The sequence below is a fragment of the Perognathus longimembris genome, chromosome 1, assembly GCF_023159225.1.
Source record: "Perognathus longimembris pacificus isolate PPM17 chromosome 1, ASM2315922v1, whole genome shotgun sequence".
NCBI classification, from domain to species: Eukaryota; Metazoa; Chordata; class Mammalia; order Rodentia; family Heteromyidae; genus Perognathus; species Perognathus longimembris.
Genome location: NC_063161.1, coordinates 102,396,085 through 102,418,518, shown reverse-complemented (window position 1 = coordinate 102,418,518; position 22,434 = coordinate 102,396,085). Strand labels below are relative to the sequence as shown.

Sequence of the window (22,434 nt, the reverse complement as noted above, 5' to 3'; positions counted from 1 at the left end):
CATTGGGGGGAAGGAAGGTGGAGGGAAGGTAGGAGAAAAATGAGGGAAAAGGTAACTAGTTTGATAAGAAATGTACTCACTGCCTTACGTATGAAACTAAACCCTCTGTACATCACTTTGACAATGAATAAATAAATAAATTAAAAATAAAAAGAGTACTTTCTTAAAAGGCCACTAGATGGCACACATGAGCTAATTTTTATACCACCCTTAATGGCTGTAAATCCATTTTGATATTAGAGAATAGAATAAAACCTGGACTTGTAAAACAGAGAGAAAGAATAACTATAGGCTCATGCTATGCCACGGTGCTATGGAGGTATAGCAGCATGATTAAGTTAAAGATGAGTTGAGTAGTAAGTAAATGTTGCTTACTGATTGTTTACATATGAGCCTCAGATCTTAGCTTCTTGAGGAGCTAGGATTACAGGCATGAGACAGCAGAGTCAGACCTATTATTTCTCCTCCTTCTCCTCCTCCTCCTCCTTCCCTTCCTCTTACTCTTCCTCCTTTTTCTTTTTCCTTTTCCTCCTCCTCCTCCTCTTCATCGTCCTCTTCCTCTTCATCTTCCCACTCCTCTTCTGCCAGTTCTGGGGCTTAAACTCAGGTCCTGAGCACTGTCCCTTTAGCTTTTCACTCAAAGCTACCACGCTACCACTTGAGCCATAGCTTGACTTCCAGCCCTTTGCTGGTTAATTGGAAGCAAGAATCTCATGGACTTTCCTGCTCTGGTTGGCTTCAAACCATGATCCTCAGATCTTAGCCTCCTGATTAAGCTACAATCACAGGCTGTGAACCACCAGTGCCTGGCTCTGTTGTTTCATTAGGGATTCAAAAGTGGTGATTTTAGGGCTGGGGATATGGCCTAGTGGCAAGAGTGCCTGCCTCATATACATGAGGCCCTGGGTTCGATTCCCCAGCACCACAGAAAATGGCCAGAAGTGGTGCTGTGGCTCAAGTGGCAGAGTGCTAGCCTTGAGCAAAAAGAAGCCAGGGAAGGTGCTCAGGCCCTGAGTCCAAGCCGCAGGACTGGCCAAAAACAAAAAAACAAAAAGTGGTGATTTTAAAAAGTTCTCTCCTTCACTTACTAGCTGGAGATTTATTTTGAACCTTCCCTTAGTTACGACTTGGTTATCTATACAAGAAACACAAAATAAATATTTGATTCTTTTTTTATAATAGGAGGGATTTCCACTTCCTTTCTATGTCCTGTGGAGAAGATCTCATTCATCCTTGACTGGGGACAGGTTGTTTCATCTGTGTCTCATTCCCCACATTTAAGCACAAAGGTTAATTCATAGTTGTTCTGAATGTTAAACGAACAACTTTGTGCACAGGAATTTAGTGCAAAGCACCTACTCATGGGAACACACAGCAAAGTCAATAAGGAAAACAAAACTTCCATTGCTAGCAATGCCATTCATTTGGCAGGTATTTATAGAGCCCTTGCTGTATGCTAGGCTAATCTAGATGGAGAGATAGAGCAGAGGACAAAGCTGGCCAGGTCCCTCGGCCCATGCAGCTTCTTCCGCCCCAGCAGAGGCACAGGCATCAGCTAGCCTCTTGGTGGTGCTAGTGGTCATGTTCATTCTTTGAGCGATCAAAGCAGGGTGAAGAGCAGTCATCACAGGAAAATATGGGTGAGTGGGAGATGCCGTTTAGGAAAGTGAGCCATGTATTAAGTTGGAGAAAGACAGTTTCAGGCAGAAGGTAAGTAAAGGCAGAGACTGAATGGGAAGATCTCGTGTTGAGCAGGAGGAAGAGCAGAGACTCCAGGAGCCCGAGCTGTGGGAGGGTGGGAGAGAGGGCGGAGACAAGGTCAGAGCTGCAGCAGGCTTCTGGCCTGTTCTAATTGTTTGCTTATGGATTCTGAGATGTGAGAAGCCCTTCTATGGTGCTATGCAGGGAGGAGTGACTGGACCCGAGGGGGGAGTTGTGCAGCAGGAAATATACTGTGTGCTCAGTAAGTGCTTAAGAAAAATACATGCAAATTCAAACCACAAATAACTGTGATGAGAAAAAACATATTATACTTGCTTAGCCCCACATCACTCCCAGAGTCTGTCCTTCGGTATCTTTTCCTTTTCACTTGACTTTCCTTTCCTTACATGCAGGTGTGGCCACCTCTTGAACTTTGAGAAGGGCTCTGTGTTCTCGGGAACTGTAAGAGCACAGAGTGTGCTTTGTAGAGAGGTTTGAGGTGACCAGGAAATGGAGGAGGTGGTGGAAAGGGCAAGCGAGGGGCTGGGTGGGGTGGAGGGAGCAGCCTGACCTTTTTTTCAGTAAGGAAAGAGCTGAAGTAGCAGGTCAAAGTTGGCTGAAGGCCTACAAGAGGATGGAGATTTCACTAGAAAATGCCACAACGACGAAGGGGCAAAGTGATCAGCAGTCCCCTGAGGATTGCAGGCTACAGGGAAGGAGGGGCTGGTGTGGCCCAACTCTCTCTGCCCTCTGTTTTCCACTTACCCTTCTGGGACTCATTTCTACCCCTACCCAACTCCCATCCCCACTGCCTGCTTTTAAGTCTCTCCATGTCCCTTGCCCTTAATCATTCTTCTGAAATTTATTGTTTCCTATTGGGGAAAAAAAATAGGTATCATATAAGATTCACCACTCTAAAGTGTACAATTCAGTGGCATTTACTACAGTTGCAGTATTGTGCTTTATTTATTTATTTAATCACTCATTTATTTTTGTGCTAGAATTGGGGTTTGAACACGGGGTCTGGGTGCTGTCCCTTAGCTTTTTCACTCAAGGCTGAGATTCACTTGAGCCACAGCTCCACTTTTGTCTTTTTAGTATATAATCAGACATATGGGTCTCACAGACATATCCTGACCAACTTGGCTTTGAACCGTGATCCTCAGATCTCAGCCTTATGAGTAGCTAGGATTCTAGATGTGAGCCACTGGTGCCAGTTGACATTGTGCTTTTAAATTTGCATCACTCTCAGTCATTCTAAACTCCTTCCCTCCCCTATCTCAGACTGTGACAACCACTAACCCATGTTCTCTTTCTACACAATCCATCATCCTTTTTGCTTAGCTTCTTTCACTTAAAATATATCTTTCCTAGATTCATCAATGCAATGACACAATACAGGACTTCATTATTTGTTATAATTAAACAGCATTCTATTGTATAAATATATTAAGTTATGTCTTTTCATTCATTCATCTAGTAGGTTGTTTCTATCATTAGTCTGTTGAAAAACAAAAAAAGTACTGCCATGAATTTTTTTATACAAGTTTTCCTTTGAAGCCTTGATTTCAGTTGTTTGGGGTTCATACTTAGGACTGAAACTCCAGTCATCTGGACATTTTTGTGATAAATTGGCTGAGGAGCCACCATCATTTTTTTCCACTGTGCCTACACATTTTGATTTTCATATCATACGCATAAAAAACATTATGATTTATTCTGTCTCCATAATACCTGTTATTCTCTCTCCCTTCTTCCCTTCCTCCCTCCCTCCCCCCCATCATTGTTCTCTTTCCCACTTCCTTTTCTTCTTCTCGCCTTCTTCCTTTTACCCATCTAATAAATCTAAAATGATAACTCTCTGGGGTTGGATTTGGAATTTCCATAGTGACGAATAACATTGAACATTACCATGTGTTTGTTAGCCATGTATAGTTCTTCTTTGGAGAAATGTCTAATCTTCTCTTTGCCCATTTTTTTTTTTTTTTTTTTTTTGGCCAGTCCTGGGGCTTGGGGACTCAGGACCTGAGTACTGTCCCTGGCTTCTTTTTGCTCAAGGCTAGCACTCTGCCACTTGAGCCACAGCGCCCCTTCTGGCCATTTTCTATATATGTGGTGCTGGGGAATCGAACCCAGGGCCTCATGTATATGAGGCAGGCACTCTTGCCACTAGGCCATATCCCCAGCCCCATCTCTTTGCCCATTTTTAAATTGGGTTGTTTCACTTTTCACTGTTAACTTGTAAGAGGATTTTGTTTGTTGTTTTTGTTTTAACATATGATGAATAGTAGATCCTTATCAGATGTAAAAATTTGCAAGTCTGCTCTCTCATTCTGTGGGTGATGGTTGCTTTTCACAGTGTCTCTTGATGGACACATATTTTTTATGTTTTATGAAGTCTTTCAATGTGCAGCTTTTGTCAGAAGACAATGAAAAAACATTGTGAAATTACAGATCAGAAATATTTCTCCTATATTTTCTTCTAAGCATTTTAAGGTTTTGGCACTCACACTTCAGTTGTTGGTGCTTTCTGAGGACCTTTTGTGTATAGGATGAGGTAAGGGTCTAACTCCATTCTTGCATACGCCTATCCAGATATATGGGTATCATATATGTAATGATTGTTATAGTAACATGGGAACCTTAATACATGCCCGAAACTGCCCTAAGAACTGTATATACATTGATTATCATATATTGGTTCACATATAACCCCTAGGGGCTATGTTCTTTGTCATTCCCATGTGACAGAGAGTTGTAATCACCTGCTTCAGGTTAGGTTGCTATAAATCATGGAGTCGTGATTCCAGTGATTCCAGCACCGTCCATATGGATTCTGTCTCTCCTCTTCATCCACAGACCATTCCAAATTGAAAGTCTCTTCTCCTCAGCTAGCTTCTCTCAGTTTTCCTTCTCTCTCTACTTTGGCACCATTTCTCAGTTCACACTTCCATTGTGCAAGCTACCTGTACTAATCTTGTAGCTGATCTAGTAACCTTTCTTTCCAGTTTTGAATTCTGGAGTTTTTAAAAAAAAACATCTGTATTCTCTTCAGGTATATTGTTATAGTAACAAAAAAACCCCTCTACCACTGTGTGTGTGTGCGTGTGTGTACACACACCCTGTGGTAGAACACAGATATATACATATGAATATGTGTATATGTATATATACATGTGTGTATATATATATATATAGTAATTGTATTGTCTACAACTCCTCCCCCTCCCCCTTTTTGTGCCAGTCCTGGGACTTGAACTCAGGGCCTGGGCACTGTCCCTAAGCTTCTTTTTGCTCAAGGGTAATACTCTACCACTTGAGCCACAGTGCCACTTCCAGCTTTTTCTGTTTATGTGGTACTGAGGTATCAGACCCAGGGCTTCATGCATGCTAGGCAAGCACTCTACCACTAAGGCACATTCCCAGCATACAGTCCCCTTTGAGAAAGTATTTATTGGCTGTTGCTAAGTAAAAAAATCCAGATCACTGTTTAGAGTTATGCTTGCTGTTGGTTTGTCATAAACTGCCTTGATTATATTCAGGAATGTTCCCTGGAATCCCAGTTTTTCCAGGGCTTTTAGCATAAATGGGTGCTGGATTTTATCGAACGCTTTTTCCGCATCCAGCGATAAAACCATGTGGTTCTTTACCTTGCTCCGGTTGATGTGGTGGATTACATTAATTGACTTGCGTATATTAAACCAGCTTTGCATCCCTGGGATGAATCCAGTTTGATCGTGGTGTATGATTTTTTTGATGACCTGTTGAAGTCGATTGGCCAGAATTTTGTTGAGAATTTTTGCATCTATGTTCATCAGGGAGATTGGTCTGTAGTCCTCTTTCCGTGATGAGTCTCTGCCTGGTTTGGGGATGAGGGTTATACTGGCTTCATAAAATGAGTCTGGCAGTGAACGTTCTCTTTCAATTTCATTGAAGAGTTTGAGAAATATTGGAATGAGTTCTGTTTTGAAGGCCTTGTAGAATTCTGCGGTGAATCCATCTGGACCTGGGCTTTTCTTGGATGGGAGATCATTTATTGCTGTTTCTATTTCAATACTGGATATGGGTCTGTTTAGAAGGTTTAAGTCTTCATAGTTGAGTTTGGGGGTATCAATTTTTTCTAGGAAATCATCCATTTCTTCCAAGTTCTCGAATTTGTTAGCATAAAGGTTTGCAAAATAGTCCCTTATTATTTTCTGAATTTCGGTTATTTCTGTGGTGATGCTACCTGTTTCATCTCTTATCTTGTTTATTTGAGTGTGCTGCCTTCATTCTTTGGTCAGGTTTGCCAGGGGTCTGTCTATCTTGTTGATTTTTTCAAAGAACCAACTCTTTGTTTGGTTGATTCTTTCGATGGTTTTTTTCGTCTCTAATTGATTTAATTCTGATTTGATTTTAATTATTTGCTTCCGTCTATTGACTTGGGGTTTGGCTTGCTGTTCTCTCTCCAGAAAATTAAGGTGCTTCCTTAAATTACTGAGTTGCTGTTTCTCCAGTTTGTTGATGTATGTACTCAGAGATATAAATTGCCACCAGCACAATAATGTTCATCGCAGCACAATTTGTCATAGCGAGAAGCTGGAACCAACCCAGATGCCCCTCCATAGATGAATGGATCAGGAAAATGTGGTACATTTACACAATGGAATTTTATGCCTCTATCAGAAAGAATGACATTGTTCCATTTGTAAGGAAATGGAAGGACTTGGAAAAAGTTATACTAAGTGAAGTGAGCCAGACCCAAAGAAACAGGGACTCTATGGCCTCCCTTATTGGGAATAATTAGTACAGGTTTAGGCAAGCCATAGCAGAGCATCACAAGGCCCAATAGCTATACCCTTAGAAACACATAAGATGATGCTAAGTGAAATGAACTCCATGTTATGGAAACAAGTGATATATCACAGTTGTAACTACTTTCAACGTCCTATGTGTATGTGTAGTTTCTATTATTGATGATGTTTTGTATCACCTTCCTATGTTTGTACCTACACTATCTCTGTAATCTTATGTGAGTATATTGGAAACCGTGCTTACTGGTATTGGAAGTGGGAAATTCAAAGGGAATACCATATCGAGAGATACAGGGTAAAAAAAGAGAAATAACTACAAAAGCAATACTTCCAAAACTGTTTGGCGTAAGTGAACTGAACACCTGGGAGGGGAGGGAAAGGGGGGGAGGGAGGGGGGCATGAGGGACAAGGCAACAAACAGTACAAGAAATGTATCCAATGCCCAACGTATGATACTGTAACGTCTCTGTACGTCAGTTTGATAATAAAAATTTGAGAAAAAAAAAAAAAAGAAAATGCAAAAAAAAAAAAAATCCAGATCACTGTTGAGAGACTGGATTAAGTTGTATTTAAAAAAATTGCTTTAACAAGTATCATAATACAAAAGTGATCTCAGAATTAGGTACAGCTACCTTATTGAGATTTTAATGTACATGATTTAACTCCCAGCCATACTTTCACAGTAAGTATACTAAAAATAAACAGGACTTATAAGACATAACATAAAGATCCTGTATAACTTATTTCCTTATTATAAGATGTTCATTGTCCAGACCAGCTACTGTGTGTATGGGGGGGGGGGGGAGAGGGGGAAGGGAGGAGTGAGACAGCACTCGTTCCTGAGCTTCTAGTTGGGACTCAAATTTCTTCACTCATGGCTGGTACTCTACTTCTTCAGGCACACCTCCAGGCTGGCATTTTGCTGGCTAATTGGAGATGGACTCTCATGGACATTCCTGCCTGGGCTGTCTTTGAACTGCAATCCTCCAGGTCTCAAACGCCTGGGTCTCTAGGATCATAGGCATTAGCTACCAGCACGTAGCTTGCTACTTCTTATTTTTATGTTGATGATAAGAGGAAATAAAAAAGATACTGTCCACCCCCAGTTCACTCACCAATGGAGAAAATAAAAATTGCTTAGTGAAATCTTAGAATGCTGCAGATCATCTAGAAATCATTGTAACAAAGAGACATGTCAATAATATTAGTAGTCAACCTTTCTTTTTGTTAAATGTCAGTCACTACTCTGAACATTTTGTGTGTTTTATTTCACTTCATGAAAATCCAGTAAGGAGATGCAATTATTATTCTCATTCCATAGCTGAGGTAATTGACTGAACCATGCCTAAGGCCATACAGCTAAGGCCTATAGTGGGGACAAGATACAGAGTATCTGACTATAGGAATGGAATACTTGTCTCTTTCTCCTTCAAATATTTATTGACAAAATAACACAAAAATAGAGTCATTAAATAATAGGAGAATGTGAGTTAAACTGAAGATTTTGACTTATAAATAGTCATATTACAAGCCTACAGTAAAGATGTAGAGAATATGAAGCATGTGGAAGGATTTTAGTATAAAAGGTAGAAATAAGAAATAGTCTCCTGAGCTCCTTGTCAGTAGTAATTCACTTATGCGAATGTATTAACCACAAACAATGAATCAGAGTTATAAGAATATCTTTAATAACAACAACTATTACAATTTGACAAGTATTACTTAGAGTAATTACTTAGAGTACAACCCTGTAATAATCCTGAAGAAAATACATATACATATAATATATAGTGTTTGTGTATATATGTGCATATAATCTATGCATGTATACATATGTATATAGAGAATACCTATATATGTATGTATAGTATCTAAAACTTACATGAAAAATAAAAGCAAAGGCACAGGGGAAAAAATCAGATTTGTTATGCATGTTTAACGTGCTTAAGGCTTGATTTGATTAAACATGAATCTCCCAGTGTGAGATTTTTGCCACCTCACATACATTCAGGGTCTAGAACTCAGTACAAATGTCAGCTCTGCCATGAGCAACAAGATCAGTCTCAGAGGGACACCCCTACCCACTCCCACCCCACCGCAGTAGCACAGAGGAAGGGGTTGTGCATTTGAATTGCTCATGTGGCTCTTTCTTAGCTGTCACCAGCTCCAGCAAGTCTAAAAGTTTGAGGACAGTTGAGCTATGTGTGAGACTGAGCATACCAGAACACCTGTGGGGGCTTTCGATTTTGTTACTCAGTTCAGTCACAGTGAAGAGCTGCATTTAACTCTTGTTTTTCAAGGCCACCAAATCTGCCTTTTAATCTAGAGGACAGATTCCTGAGATCAGTGCTCCTGGCTACAGGACTCTGGTCAAAGCAGAATTGGATCTACAGGGGCTGGCTGCTGCTTCCTGGCATTATTTCTGTGCCCATGTGACAAGCTAGTTTTGTGGTATTTTCTCATACGACCTCATTGTGTGCTACTCTCTGGAGAAATGCTGAGATCGCCTGCATGAAGCTATTATGAAAACAGTTTGTGACTCCTTTTTCTTATCTTAGACAATATTTTGTGATATCTTGGCTGTTTTCTTTTTTCATTCTGAGAAAACAAATGTCATGAGTGGCCATTTCTTTAAAGACGTGCAATTGTATTTTGATTTAGCACAAACTAAAACCTCATTTACCTCATAGTAGCCACAAATCAATGGGCATAAGTTGCAAATTTCTTTAAAGATATGTAATCTGATTTTGATTTAGCACACATTAGAACCATATTACATCAGAGTAGCCTTGAATCAATGAGTTTAGATAACAATATTGATGCTTGATGCACACAAAAACACACATCCATTCTAGTCCCGTTTTTTAAGGGTTTTTTTTGTGGCCAACACCAATTCAGCAGAGTGTTTGTCAGGCTATTGATTGTGTTGTATGGTTTGATTACTTTTCTTAGGAATCCTGCCTCTGTTATTTCAGATAGTAGGACTCAACAGTGCAAAAGGACAAATGTCCCAATTGTTACAACTTTCTGATGGTCACTAATTAGGTTAGTAAATAAAACTTTAAATTTTTCATTTACACACACAGACTGATACACACACACACACACACACACACACACACACACATTTAGTTTCTTTTGTTTTGAAACCTTGTCTTACTATGTAGCTTAGGCTATCCTCAAACTCCAGACATAGTGCTGGAGTTACAGGCATGAGCCATCATACCGCACAGATGTTTTGTATGTTGTGACATTTCAAATCCTTTCCCTTCCTTGCTTCAAGTATCATAACTTGCTATGCAATGTAAAAAGCAACAAGAGCTGTAGGTGTGATTGGCACCATCCCTCAATGCACATTATCTTGCTGCCTCCCTTCAGCCTTGGCAGGAAGATGTTACTGGAAGGTGTTACAGGAAGATGGGCTTTAGATCAGCTAGCTCCTAACCTAAAGGAGTGTGAGCTGAGTAATATCTAGGCATCTGTGGCTTCAAAGCCACAAACCCTGAAGGTCAAAGAGAATACATGTTTGTCAAGGATGGGTGAGAAGAGAATGGTGAGCTAGCGTTTCCTTTCTGCCCTTGAATGCTGTGGGAGATGGAAATGTGGGAGGAAGGTCATCTTGCCCCCACAGCCTGCTCTGACTCTTCATGCTGGGGTGCTATTCTGACTCTTCATGTGGTCTTTCAGATTTGAGAACCGGCCCCAGGGACCAAATTTCTCCTCCCATTCTGATCATGGTGTCCAGGGCTCTCTACCCTGGCAGCAATTTTTTTTAACATAAAGACAAAATATGAACAAAGGCTGTACATGGCAGCGAACTGACAACTGCTGGGATTTGAAATGAAAACAACCCCCTGAGCTGGAAGCAGACACAGACAAGCAAATCACTTCTAGAACCTGCCAGACAGCCTGCATTGCTTCGTTTCACTCCACCTGGTTTCCTGAAGGAATATTTTGGCCCCCAAAATACTTTCCTAGTGCTTCTGGGCAGGTATTTTCTATTGTATACCTATATCCTAGGTGTTTTCTATGTCCAGGCCCCTGGAAAACTCACCCTTGTGTTCTAACCCTTACTATTTCTCCTGGCACTTCGATTTTCCTCCTGTACATCCTGGCTGCATAGAGAGTAGAGAAAGGTTCATTCAAGAAAGGGCCATTTAACTTGCTGTGACAGTGATTTCTCCACTTTCCCTCAGGTACCAGCTTATCAGAAGAACACCTTGTATTCTGCAGTGTGCCCTGGGAGCACTTCCTTCCAGGAGTCAGAGTCCGTTCCCATGGCTTCCTGCTTTCTCCCGAGGCTTGCTGAGGGTCTCCTAAGAGCTTCCAGAACAGGGACCCCCTGCAACACAGAGATGATCCATGTGCCCAGGACTAAGCCCTTGGGGGCTTTCCTAGCTCTGCATGTCCCCTCTGCCCACCCACCCAAGGCTCTCCATGATGACCCATCCTTCAGATGGTGTCAGCAAAAACTATGAATGTCTTTAGTCACTTCATCAGAGCACATGGCATTTTACATCCACTGAGAGAGAAAAACACCCCTGATGAGTGCCGTCTGCCCATCACGGATACTACCAGCCAGGCCATTGTAGTTTTTCTGTAAAAGCAAAGCAACTTTACAGTTTACCACTGTCACACAGTAATGTTGTGGCTGTGATGACCCCCAAAAGAGGACCCTTGTGTAACCCCATTTGAACACACACAACAGCCACCAGCCCCGGGCTTGTCCTTAGTGTTTTAAATCTTGCACTTACGGAGTCTATCTGGATCTATTCAAAGGTTCACTTATTGTAGGAAATCAGATGATTCCTGTATTACTAATATTGCTTCATAGCCAGGTGCTGGTGCCTCATACCTGTAATCCTAGCTACTCAGGAGGCTGAGATCTGAGGATCATGGCTCAAAGCCAGCCCAGGAAGAAAATTCCTCATGCAACTCTTATCTCCAATTAGCCACTCAAAAACCAGAAGTGGCACTGTGGCTCAACTGATAAGGCACTAGCCTTGAGCACAAAGAGGCTCAGAGACAGCCCAGGACTTGAGTTCAAGCTCCATAACTGACAAACTTAAAAAACAAATATTGCTTCTGTTTAATAGTTTTATACATGTATCTGATCAGGTACACAGATACTTCAGTAGAAACTTCCTCTCCACGAACCACCTGAGGGAGAAACAAATATTTTCTATTCTGTTACTGCTAAATGATCCTCAGAACTGCTATCCTCATCTGCTCTAACAGATATGAAAGCCCCCACACCCCCAATCTCTCACCAAACACAGGCCTTTACACATTTTTATCTTCAACTTAAAAGTCAGACGTGTGTTGTCTAAAGTTTTGTTTCCTGACTACGAATGAAGTTGAGCATTATATATATGTATATATAATTTCATATATTTGTGTATTTATTTTGCAAAATATATCCTTCCTCCTCTTTTTCTACTGAGTTAATTGTATTTTTTTTTTTTTTTTGGCCAGTCCTGGGGCTTGGACTCAGGGCCTGAGCACTGTCCCTGGCTTCTTTTTGCTCAAGGCTAGCACTCTGCCACTTGAGCCACAGTGCCACTTCTGGCCATTTTCTGTATATGTGGTGCTGGGGAATCGAACCCAGGGCCTCAAGTATATGAGGCAGGCACTCTTGCCACTAGGCCATATCCCCAGCCCCCTGAGTTAATTGTATTTTTTTAATTTTGCAAGTTCCCTTGATTATTTTTGTTAAACAACTTGTGTTTCATATACTCATAGGCACACAAGTATACATATATGTGATAGCTTAAAAGTATATAAGTATATGTATCATATACAGATATATAGATAGATACATGCCTTTTATCCATGTTAGAGTATAGAATCAATTTTCAGATTGTATTCTTAAGCCCTCCACCCCCATACTTCTGTCCTTTCTCCTGACCTCCTCCTGTTCTTGCCTGGCTTTATTTTTGCTCAAGGTTGTTGGCTCTATCACTTGAGCCACACCTCTACCAGTACCAGCAGAGCCTGGCTTCTTCCATTTGACATTATAATAGTGACTCATTCACCTTGTGCTCCTTGCATCCCTTCCTCTGGGCTACAGTGGTAAGCCAGGGAGAGAAACTAGGCAGGCAAGTTCCCTCTAGAGACACATCCAAAGTAGGTGAAGAAAATCTAATCATGTGGATAAACATGTGGAAAATAATCACCATTATTTTCTTCTGTCTTTAATCCTTCATTACAGGTTTTCTTTATGTACCTCAATCTTCCTCCATTTTGCTCTAGTTTTCCCAAGCAGGTTAGCTCTCTGTTAGCCACATTTATGATGAAGAGCTAACAGGATTAATGTAAATACCTGGCATGGATTTTTGGAATGGATGTGGGACAACACAAAGGCTTCCCTTTAGATGAATGAGCAAGAAGCCAGCTTAAGAACCCCACAATAAGCAAAGGCTTACCCAGAAGTAGAGCCCAGGGTTTATATTTTAATCCTGAGGGCTTTGCACTCCCCCCGGCCCCTTATCAGAGTCTAACACTGACACAACAGCAAGTCTTCTCTCAAACCCCAACACCTTGAATGACAGTCTCCCTCTTCCCACCACCAACAGACAATTTTCTTTGGAAAAGCATCAGCCAGGGATACATCCTGCCATTTCTGTTGTGTTGGACTGGAGGAGCAGAGTTTGTCCTTATATAGGTGGTTACTTAAGTTTTACCCAAGCTTGGGCTTTTTTCCAACATCCTTATAAAACAAAGCAGTCCTTCCTTAGCCTCTGGGAAGATCGTAGGTGAGGGATTAGAGGTAGAAGACAGGAGCAAGAGAGCTATTCAATCAGTAGACAGAGAAACATGAGAGCAGGGAAGGCAACTGGAAAAGGGAGGGAAAGAGTTTTAGAGAGGGAAGTGGATGTTGTGTCTCAGATCCAGTGACAGAAAAAAAAAAGGAAGATAAAGAACTAGAAAGTGAGAAAGAGGAAGCAGGAATACTCAGATCATACAGAAACAGCAAAGAGCTAATGTTAAAAATAATAAATTATATTTTAAATTCTAAATGAAAAAAAGATAGTTAAAACGGAAACAAAATCCATCAACACAGGGAGTGAAAAAAAGAATTCAGAGCTGTCAGATGTTGTTGCAGGCTCTGTCCAGCAGGTGGCAGTGCAATTGCAGATTCCACTGGCCACAGCGGCAAGTTTTCCAGCGTCCATGGGGCTTTGCCTCCCGTGGTGCTCAGCTAGGACTGATGGAGCAGAACAGTAACTATGAAGCTAAGGAATATGTGTTCCCGGTGAGGCCTTCTAGTTTCTACTGGAGTTCTGGAGCTGCCTTTTACTATCAGATTGTAACATACGACCTACTTCTCAGCGTTGCTGCTTTCAATAATAGTTAAGAAGCTCTAAGGTTGGTTTTTCCCCATGCTCTGACTTCTGCTCCATTTATTGGCATCTTGTAATCTTATTGAAAAAAGTACAATTTGTAATACAAGATAGTTTCGCCAAACCAAAATTCTTTTTTGTTGTTGTTGTTTGTGTATGGAAATTTCATTTTTTATAATAAGATGTTTCATCTAGAGGTAAGAATGGATACGATATTGTATTTCTTAGTAAGATACATAATACGATGTCTTCAAAACTTTTAAGCTTTTGAGTAGCTTATAATTTTACTTATACTTAGTAATTTTTGTAAATCACTCCTAAAAAGAGACATTAATTTTTAGAAAACTTTTTTTTTTTTTTGGCTAGTCCTGGGCCTTGGACTCCGGGCCTGAGCACTGTCCCTGGCTTCTTCCCGCTCAAGGCTAGCACTCTGCCACTTGAGCCACAGCGCCGCTTCTGGCCGTTTTTCTGTATATGTGGTGCTGGGGAATCGAACCTAGGGCCTCGTGTATCCGAGGCAGGCACTCTTGCCACTAGGCTATATCCCCAGCCCTAGAAAACTTTTTTGGTACTCATTTCCACACCCGAATTTTTCCTAAACTGTGTAAAGTACCTATAGAACAGGTGAAGGTAAAAGCCACTTGGCACAGCTCTGATTATGGCTGTATTAATTTTTGTAGCAATGGTAGCTTATGTTTTGTTTTTATCTGAAACACTGATACTGTATTTTGTTCAGAAGGTTACATTTTTGTTTTTGTAAATGACCATTTTTTGGCAGGGTGAAGGATAAATACAATAAGTTCTTGGCATTGCTCAATTAAGCAAATAAAGGGACACTTGTTATGTCCCATGTGACTATGCTTTACATAAATTAAAAGACCATCAGAAACCAAAAACAGAAGTAAACTGATTCTCTTGCCTCCTTAGAAGAATATCTTATTTCTTAGAAGGAAGGAACATTCCACTTATAACAAAATAAAAATTTCAATAAGGGAAATTTACAAGACAACCTTTGCCTTCTTTGTTCTATATAAATGTTTCATGTGTCCCCATAAAATGTCCCCATTTTAATATTGTTGGTGAAAAATTACATTAAATGATTTGTGGGCTTTTATATAAATCCCTTTTTGGAAACTCCAAAGATTGGCAGATTCCTATGGTCAGAAACTCTGTGGCTATACTTAATTCTTTTTAAACAATGAGACTAAAGGATGAAAATACACAGGCAATAGAAAATAGAACAGTTTTATGACGGTGGTTAAAAATTAATTCTGCTATATACTTTTTTTTTTGCAATAAGCCAACTCTTTTATTATGCTTTATTTATTTGGTAGAGCTTCTTTTTTATTTTACATTTTAAAAAATTACCTTCAATTGGTGGTCCAAAGGTGGTGCCATAACCAAAGCAATTATGAATACAATTCATCTTGATTAGTGTCACCCCTTTGGTCTATGCCTTCCCTATGTTTCTTAATTTTGCAGTATACACAATGAGTTCTTGGCTGCCTTCTTCCCTTTCCACTTCATTCGGCTTCCTCTCGCCTCTTGGCCTCGCCCCTCTGTCTTGCATGTACCCATTTCTTAGTGCTGATTTTGTTGGGCTTTGGGGTGTGTGTGTGTGTGTGTGTGTGTGTGTGTGTGTGTGTGTGTACATATATACACATATACACATACACACGTATATGTGTGTGTATGTACACACACACATACACTGTTTGAGCTTTCCATAGAGGCTACTACACTTCAATTGGTTTCTTTGTAGCCATTACCTATGGGGCATCTCAACATGTTTACTTATATAGATTTAAAGGGAAGCCATACAATCTTTGTTTCTCCGGGCCTGACTCATTTCACTTAACATAATTTTTCCAAATTTTTTCCTTACAAGTGGTGCATTATCAATTCTGTTTAATACATGAGTAAGATGTCATTGTGTATATATACTACGAGTGCCTCTTACCACTTTCTATCAGTTTGTTTACTCATCTCCAGTAGATGCAAAAAGCAGGTACAGAATTGTTAGCTGGAACCTGGGAGAACAACTTCACCCACCCACCCCACCCCCCACCAGAGCACAGTGAATTCAGTTCTTTTCATCTTTAATTGTAGAGTTTCCAGTCAAAATACCATCTTTCCAAATCAGACAGTTCTTTTCCCATTACCGCTTTCAGTGAAGATATGTCATATATTTGTAATACAATCATTCTATTTGCCACCATCCTCACCCTTTTTTTGTTGGGGAGGGCTCGATCATGGGATTTGAAATCATGGCTGAGTACTGTCCCTAAGTTCTTTTGTTCAAGGCCAGCATTCTACCACTTTGAGCCAGCTCCATTTTTCTGGTGGTTAACTGGAGATAAGAGTCCCACAGACTTTCCTGCCTAGACTGCCTTTGAACTGCAATTCTCAGATCTCAACCCACTGAGTAGCTGGGATTACAGGGGCAAGCCACCAGCACCTGGCTTTCCTCATCCTTTTTTTACACATCCTCTGAATCCTTACATTGGGATCTGCTCTGGGATGTGTGCAGGGAGTCCTGTGGTACTGTATTAACAGACTGAGTTTTCCCACCACACTTACAAAGCCTTCTGCTCACAATCTTTGAGAGATTCCAGGTGATCCCCTGTAGACTGAAACCTCGGCTTCATCTTTAGTGGAAAAAATATATATATATATAGGCTGTGAGTTAATTAATTTCAAGCCATGATTTCTCTCTCCTGGCTTCATATTGGAATAAATAGTTTATTCTTTTTAATCCTTATTTCCAACCTCCCTCCAGACCTTGATTAGGTTGGCAGTATGTGCTATAATTGATTTGAGGTGTGGGTCTGGACACAGGGACTTGAAAAATTCTCCAAAGGATCACTGATTTGGGGGCACTTTTGTTTTGGTTTGGTTTTTTTGTCAGTCCTGGAGCTTGACCTCAGAGCGTGAGCACTGTCCCTGGCTTTTTTTTTTTTTTTTTTTTTTTTTTTTGCCAGTCCTGGGCCTTGGACTCAGGGCCTGAGCACTGTCCCTGGCTTCTTTTTGCTCAAGGCTAGCACTCTGCCGCTTGAGCCACAGCGCCACTTCTGGCCATTTTCTGTATATGTGGTGCTGGGGAATCGAACCCAGGGCTTCAAGTATACGAGGCAAGCGCTCTTGCCACTAGGCCATATCCCCAGCCCTGTCCCTGGCTTTTTATGTTCAAGGCCAGCACTCTACCACTTGAGTCACAGAGCCATTTCCAGCTTTTTCTATATATGTGGTGCTGACAAATTGAACCCAGGACTTCATGCATACAAGGCGAGCACTCTACCACTAGGCCATATTCCCAGCCCTTTGAGGGCACTTTTGTGTCGTGTAAATACAGATGTCTTTTGATAAAAAGGCAAATGATTGACATAGCGACTCATGCCTCTATCCCAGCTACTTAGGAGGCAAAAATCAGAAGGATTGTGGTTTGAGCCCACTCTGGGCAGTGGGGCGGGTGCGGGGGAGGGAAGATAGGGGCATACTTCATCTTACCATCTCAATTTATAAGCTTGGCATAGTAGTGTGTGCCAGTCATTCCAGCTATGAGGGAAATGGAAAGAGGAGGATTATGGTCCAGGTTAGCCTGAGCAAAACAATATGAGCCCCTATCTGAAAAAAAAAATAACTAAAGCAAAAAAAGGTAAGGAGCATGGATTTACCTAGAAGGATGAGGCTCTGAGTTATAACCCCAGTGCTGGCCCCTACCAAAAACATCCACAAAAGTCTAATGCTGCAGTTACATTACTTAGGGAGATAGGAATTATCCTGTTCGCTTTGGGAATAAGTAATACAGCAAGGAAGAGTTTCATCTAGTAAATAATCATAGGTACAAAAACATTTTTTTTAATTGTCTGAGTTCAAAATGAAGTTCAGTTTCTAAATTTAAAATTGACCAGTGACTACATCCAGAAAGCTCCTGCCTTGTACTACCAGGCAAGTGCTCTACCACAAGTCACATCTCCAGCCTAGAACACTTCTTTGGGAGTTGTATTGGCTTTGCTCTTTCTCTTTATTTATTTGTCCTTTGAAATAAGGTAGGTCTGGGACTTAGGTGATGTCAGGTGGCACAGGTTAATTAGGGGCTGCATCTCTGGCCAAGGGAGGCTTTTCTGCTCTCATTTCTGTTTGATTGGCCTGGATAGTGAGTGGTGCATGAGTTGCTCTGAGAGTACCTGACCTTATTGCAGGTGAGATTAGCCACAACTTCTACACTTCAGGGGTCTTGAGGATCCCCTGAGACCCAACTGCCTTCCCTACTCACTGGCTTCCGTTTGCCATCCAAGTGTCTGTTATGAGGTCTCTGGCCTGTGTGTTTCAGTTCCTCTGGCATGCCATTGGCTCTCCATTTTAGCTATCTTGTGTGAACCTCTCTTTGGGTGACCTAAGAGCCTTGCACACTCTGCACACTTCTTGGTAGCTGAGTGAGGCTACAGTGGCCTCTCTTAGGCATGATCTATACTTACATGCTCCCCACAACCATTTCTTCTCTACTTTATCTGCCTCCTAAGAATTCCTGACAAGAAGCAGCATCCTAAATTCTCTCTGGGAATTTCCCACATCTGGAGCTTGCTTTAGACCCCCAATACTTCAGCTCACAAGAGGCACTGAGGGGGGCTGGGGATATGGCCTAGTGGCAAGAGTGCTTGCCTTGCATACATGAAGCCCTGGGTTCCATTCCCCAGTACCACATATACAGAAAAAAAATGGCCAGAAGTGGCGCTGTGGCTCAAGTGGCAGAGTGCTAGCCTTGAGCAAAAAAAGAAGCCAGGGACAGTGCTCAGGCCCTGATTGCAGGCCCCAGGACTGGCAAAAAAAAAAAAAAAAAAAAAAAAAAAAGAGGCACCGAGGAATTTATCCTTATCTTTACATCAGGACTCGAATTCTCCCCCTCCCAATTCCTGCCACAGAATAATGAGCATGTTGCGGGAAACTGAATCACATTATCAACTTGTCATCATGAATTCTGTCTGTTGTCTTATAGTTTTGCTAATGATTTTCTTTAAATTTCTCTCACAAGAATCTTCTCTCTTCAAAAAATGGTCTTAGGTTTTTCATCTGTTTATCTTCCTGTATATTTCTTAAATATCCCACTCAGTCTTCTGAGTTCTGCCTTTTTCTCTATAGAATAGAGAAAGGAACTGACTAAAGTCAAATGACATGGCACAAGAAGAAAAATGTGGCAGAGAAAACCCTTGATTAATGTCTCAAAATGACACCGCTTTATCATCATCATGTATTATAGACCTTCTACTCCAACTCAATTTCTATTTGTAGTTAAATGGATGTGGGAGGTAAAATGGATGGAAGGTAAACGTGATTTCCACACAGTTGTTAACAATAAAGGCTGGGGGAAAGTATCTTTTTTAAAACACCTGTAGATCTTTTCTTATATGCGATAGTATTATAAGGTAACTCAATCATGAAAAACACAGAAGCTACATTTTTGAGAGGTAGAATTTGGAATCTTTATTGGAGAGCTGGTATATGCAGATGGACTGTTGTCACAAAGACCTGCAGTCCCTCGAATACACTTAACACTGTTAGAAAATTGAGCCATGACAGTAGTATAGCAAAGAAAGAGCAGCAAAACAATAACAACAAACCAAGCCAACCCCAATGGAGACCTGAAGTGGGATACCATGGTGACCGAAGGAGAAACAAGAGACATAGGGCACGAGGCATGGTGTAATGGCACCTTAGCTGGTATGGGCCTAAATATTGTCCGGGTTGGGGGTCAGCATCAAAGGAAACTCAAGAATCTCCCAAGTTCAAGGCATGGGACTGACAGACCCAGTAACCTATCATCCAAATCCCTGCTACTGCCTCTAGGAATTCAGGAACATCCTTCACCTGGGAGGTGAGACTTGCCCTTCCTCCTCCATGAAGATGAGATGGTGCCATTTAAACCCAATTCCTTATTCACCACATGGCCAGGATGGCGCCAGCTAGACCCAGCCTCCCCATTTCAATAGAAAAGGTTGGACATATTTTGGGGGCTTAGATACAATCCCCAGATCAAATGCAATCAAGAAGGCACAAAATATCACTATCTTTTTTCTGTACTACAAGAGAGCTTTCACTGGGCAAAGTGAGAATTGTGGATAACTATTGGGAGTGATGTTTATCCAGGGATATTGAGATGAAAAAGGAAAGATGCATTAAAAGCAATTGCAGAATGAAAATCCACTGGAAAATCAGGTAATGAACTCCATGCTCAGAGTGAAAAGATGAGTAACCCCACTGTGTCTTTTGTTTTGCACTCAGCTAGAAAGACAGCTCCTCATGCAGAATGAGATGAGAGAGAGACAAATGGCTATGCAAATTGCTTGGTCTCGAGAATTCCTCAAATACTTTGGCACTTTCTTTGGCATTGCAACCATCTCTTTAACAGCTGGGTATGTTTGCTATTTAATATTTTTTATTAAATAATGTGCCTCTTTCTGTCTTTACCATAATCATATTACTATTAACTTGGTTAAGATAGGGGTTTAATCCTAATAGTGTATGTGTGTGTGTCTGTGTGTATTATATATGTAATATAAAAATATATACAGTATTATATTATGTTATATTATATTAGCTTAGTCCTCAGGAGAAATACTATAATGCCAAGGTAATGATGGCTAATTTTGCCTTCATTTCCTTGGATTTCTTCTGACCTCTCTACTTTGTAAGTTAGAGGATTGACTTGACACCAAGAAAGGAGTTGTTTATGGGTTTATCTTCAGTGTTCCATTTGATCATTCTTAATTGCTACCAATTTGTAAACCAGAAATATGAGCTTCAGAGTCCAATAAAGATGAGCAAATAATAGAACTACGTTTGAGAACTCAGACTGATTAGGTATATTGGATACGGAACTCCTATTTCCATATGTAACTCAAATGAACTCAATGTCTTCGGAAATGGAGAATGCTCTTACAAAAAAACCAGGTAATTTTTCTTCAATGATAGATAGATAGATAGGTAGATAGATAAATAGATAGATTTGTAGTTTATTCCTTAATACCAGATTCTTTTTATTCTTGAAACAGAGCGATAAAACGAAAAAAGCCAGCCTTCCTCTTTCCTATTGTCCCATTAAGCTTTATCTTCACCTACCAGTATGACTTGGGCTATGGAACACTCCTACAAAGAATGAAAGGTAAATTAGATTTCTATTTCCTGGTTCATTGTTAATGATGCTTTACCAAAGTTCATCCTTTACTATCCTGCCCTTTGCTGGGCTATGAGACTGTTGTCATTCTATCAGACTGCTTCCATATGGGAAAGGAAGAGCTACAGATCTCTCAAGTATTAGGACTAAGGAACAGAACATTTCATTCCTAGGCCTTGGAGATGGAGGGAGCATATGTTCTTAAAAATACTCATTTAAAATGGAAATGTATTTTCTGCGTAGAAAGTATGTTAAAATGTCCAGAGAGCCAAATGGCTGGTGTCATAGTGAACACAATTCTGCACAATATGCTGAGCAGTTTTTGTTGAGTCTAAAAACTGATTTATAGCATTATTTCTATGGAGAAACATGTTCTGAGTTTTGAAATACCGCTATAGAAAATGAAGTTATGGAATAAAATCCATTTTAACCTGGGCTAACTGTACATACTAAGGTCAAACCTCATTTTCATGATTTTCTCAGTTTCGTGTAATTCATTTGCTTAAGAACTCATTCAGCCAGGCACTGGTGGCTCACATCTATAATCCTAGCTACCCAGGAGGCTGAGATCTGAGAATCGAGATTTGAAGCCAGCCTGGGCAGGAAAGTCCATGAGATTCTTATCTCCAATTAGCCCCCAGTAAACTGGAAGTGGTGCTGTAGCTCAAAGTGGTAGAGCTTAGCCTTGAGAGAAAAAAGAGCTCTGGAACATCGCCAGGCCCTGAGTCCAAAACCTATAATCGACCCAAAAAAAAAAAAAAAAAAAAAAAAAGCAAAAGCTAATTTGTCCAAGGTGTTGAGAACAGAATTCTTAGTGTCTCATTTTTTTTTTTTAAAGTTAAGAGCTGGGTGCTGGTGGCTCACACCTGTAATCCTAGCTACTCAGGAGGCTGAGATGTGAGGATCATGGTTCAAAGCCAGTCCAGGAAGAAAATTCCTCATGCTACTCTTATCTCCAATTAGCCACTCAAAAACCAGAAGTGGCAGTGTGGCTCACATTGTAGAGCACTAGCCATGAGCACAAAAAGGCTCAGGGACAGTGCCAGGCCCTGTGTTCAAGCCCCTCAACCACCACCAACAACAACAAAGATAAGAAACTGAAACTGTATTATATAGCATTCACTTGTACATGTTACTAAAGGAAACAAGTTTATTTTCCAGACGAGTCTATATGTCTTCAAAGTAACTTTATACAGACCTTTCAGTGTAGACATTTCAAATTTCAATGTATGTTGTATGCATTTCCTGCTTAAATGCAGCTCTAGAATTCATTGAGAAATTTCCTGCAGTGAACAGATTTAGGTTCTTTTTGTCTTGTTAGTCATCATGACTCCAAAATATAAAAATCTGTTGAACTGGGCTGGGGATATAGCCTAGTGGTAAGAGTGCCTGCCTCGGATACACGAGGCCCTAGGTTCGATTCCCC

At 40.7% G+C, this 22,434-nt stretch overlaps 1 protein-coding gene across 1 annotated transcript in view; it reads left to right on the top strand.

Annotated features, from left to right (window-relative positions):
- Plgrkt (plasminogen receptor with a C-terminal lysine) overlaps positions 1–22,434 on the top strand; it is a 31,103-nt gene that overhangs the window by 7,290 nt on the left and 1,379 nt on the right. The window contains exons 2-3 of the mRNA XM_048333028.1: positions 20,117–20,247; positions 20,887–20,996. Coding sequence (XP_048188985.1) covers positions 20,117–20,247; positions 20,887–20,996 — 241 coding nt within the window. The remainder of the gene's footprint in view (positions 1–20,116; positions 20,248–20,886; positions 20,997–22,434) is intronic.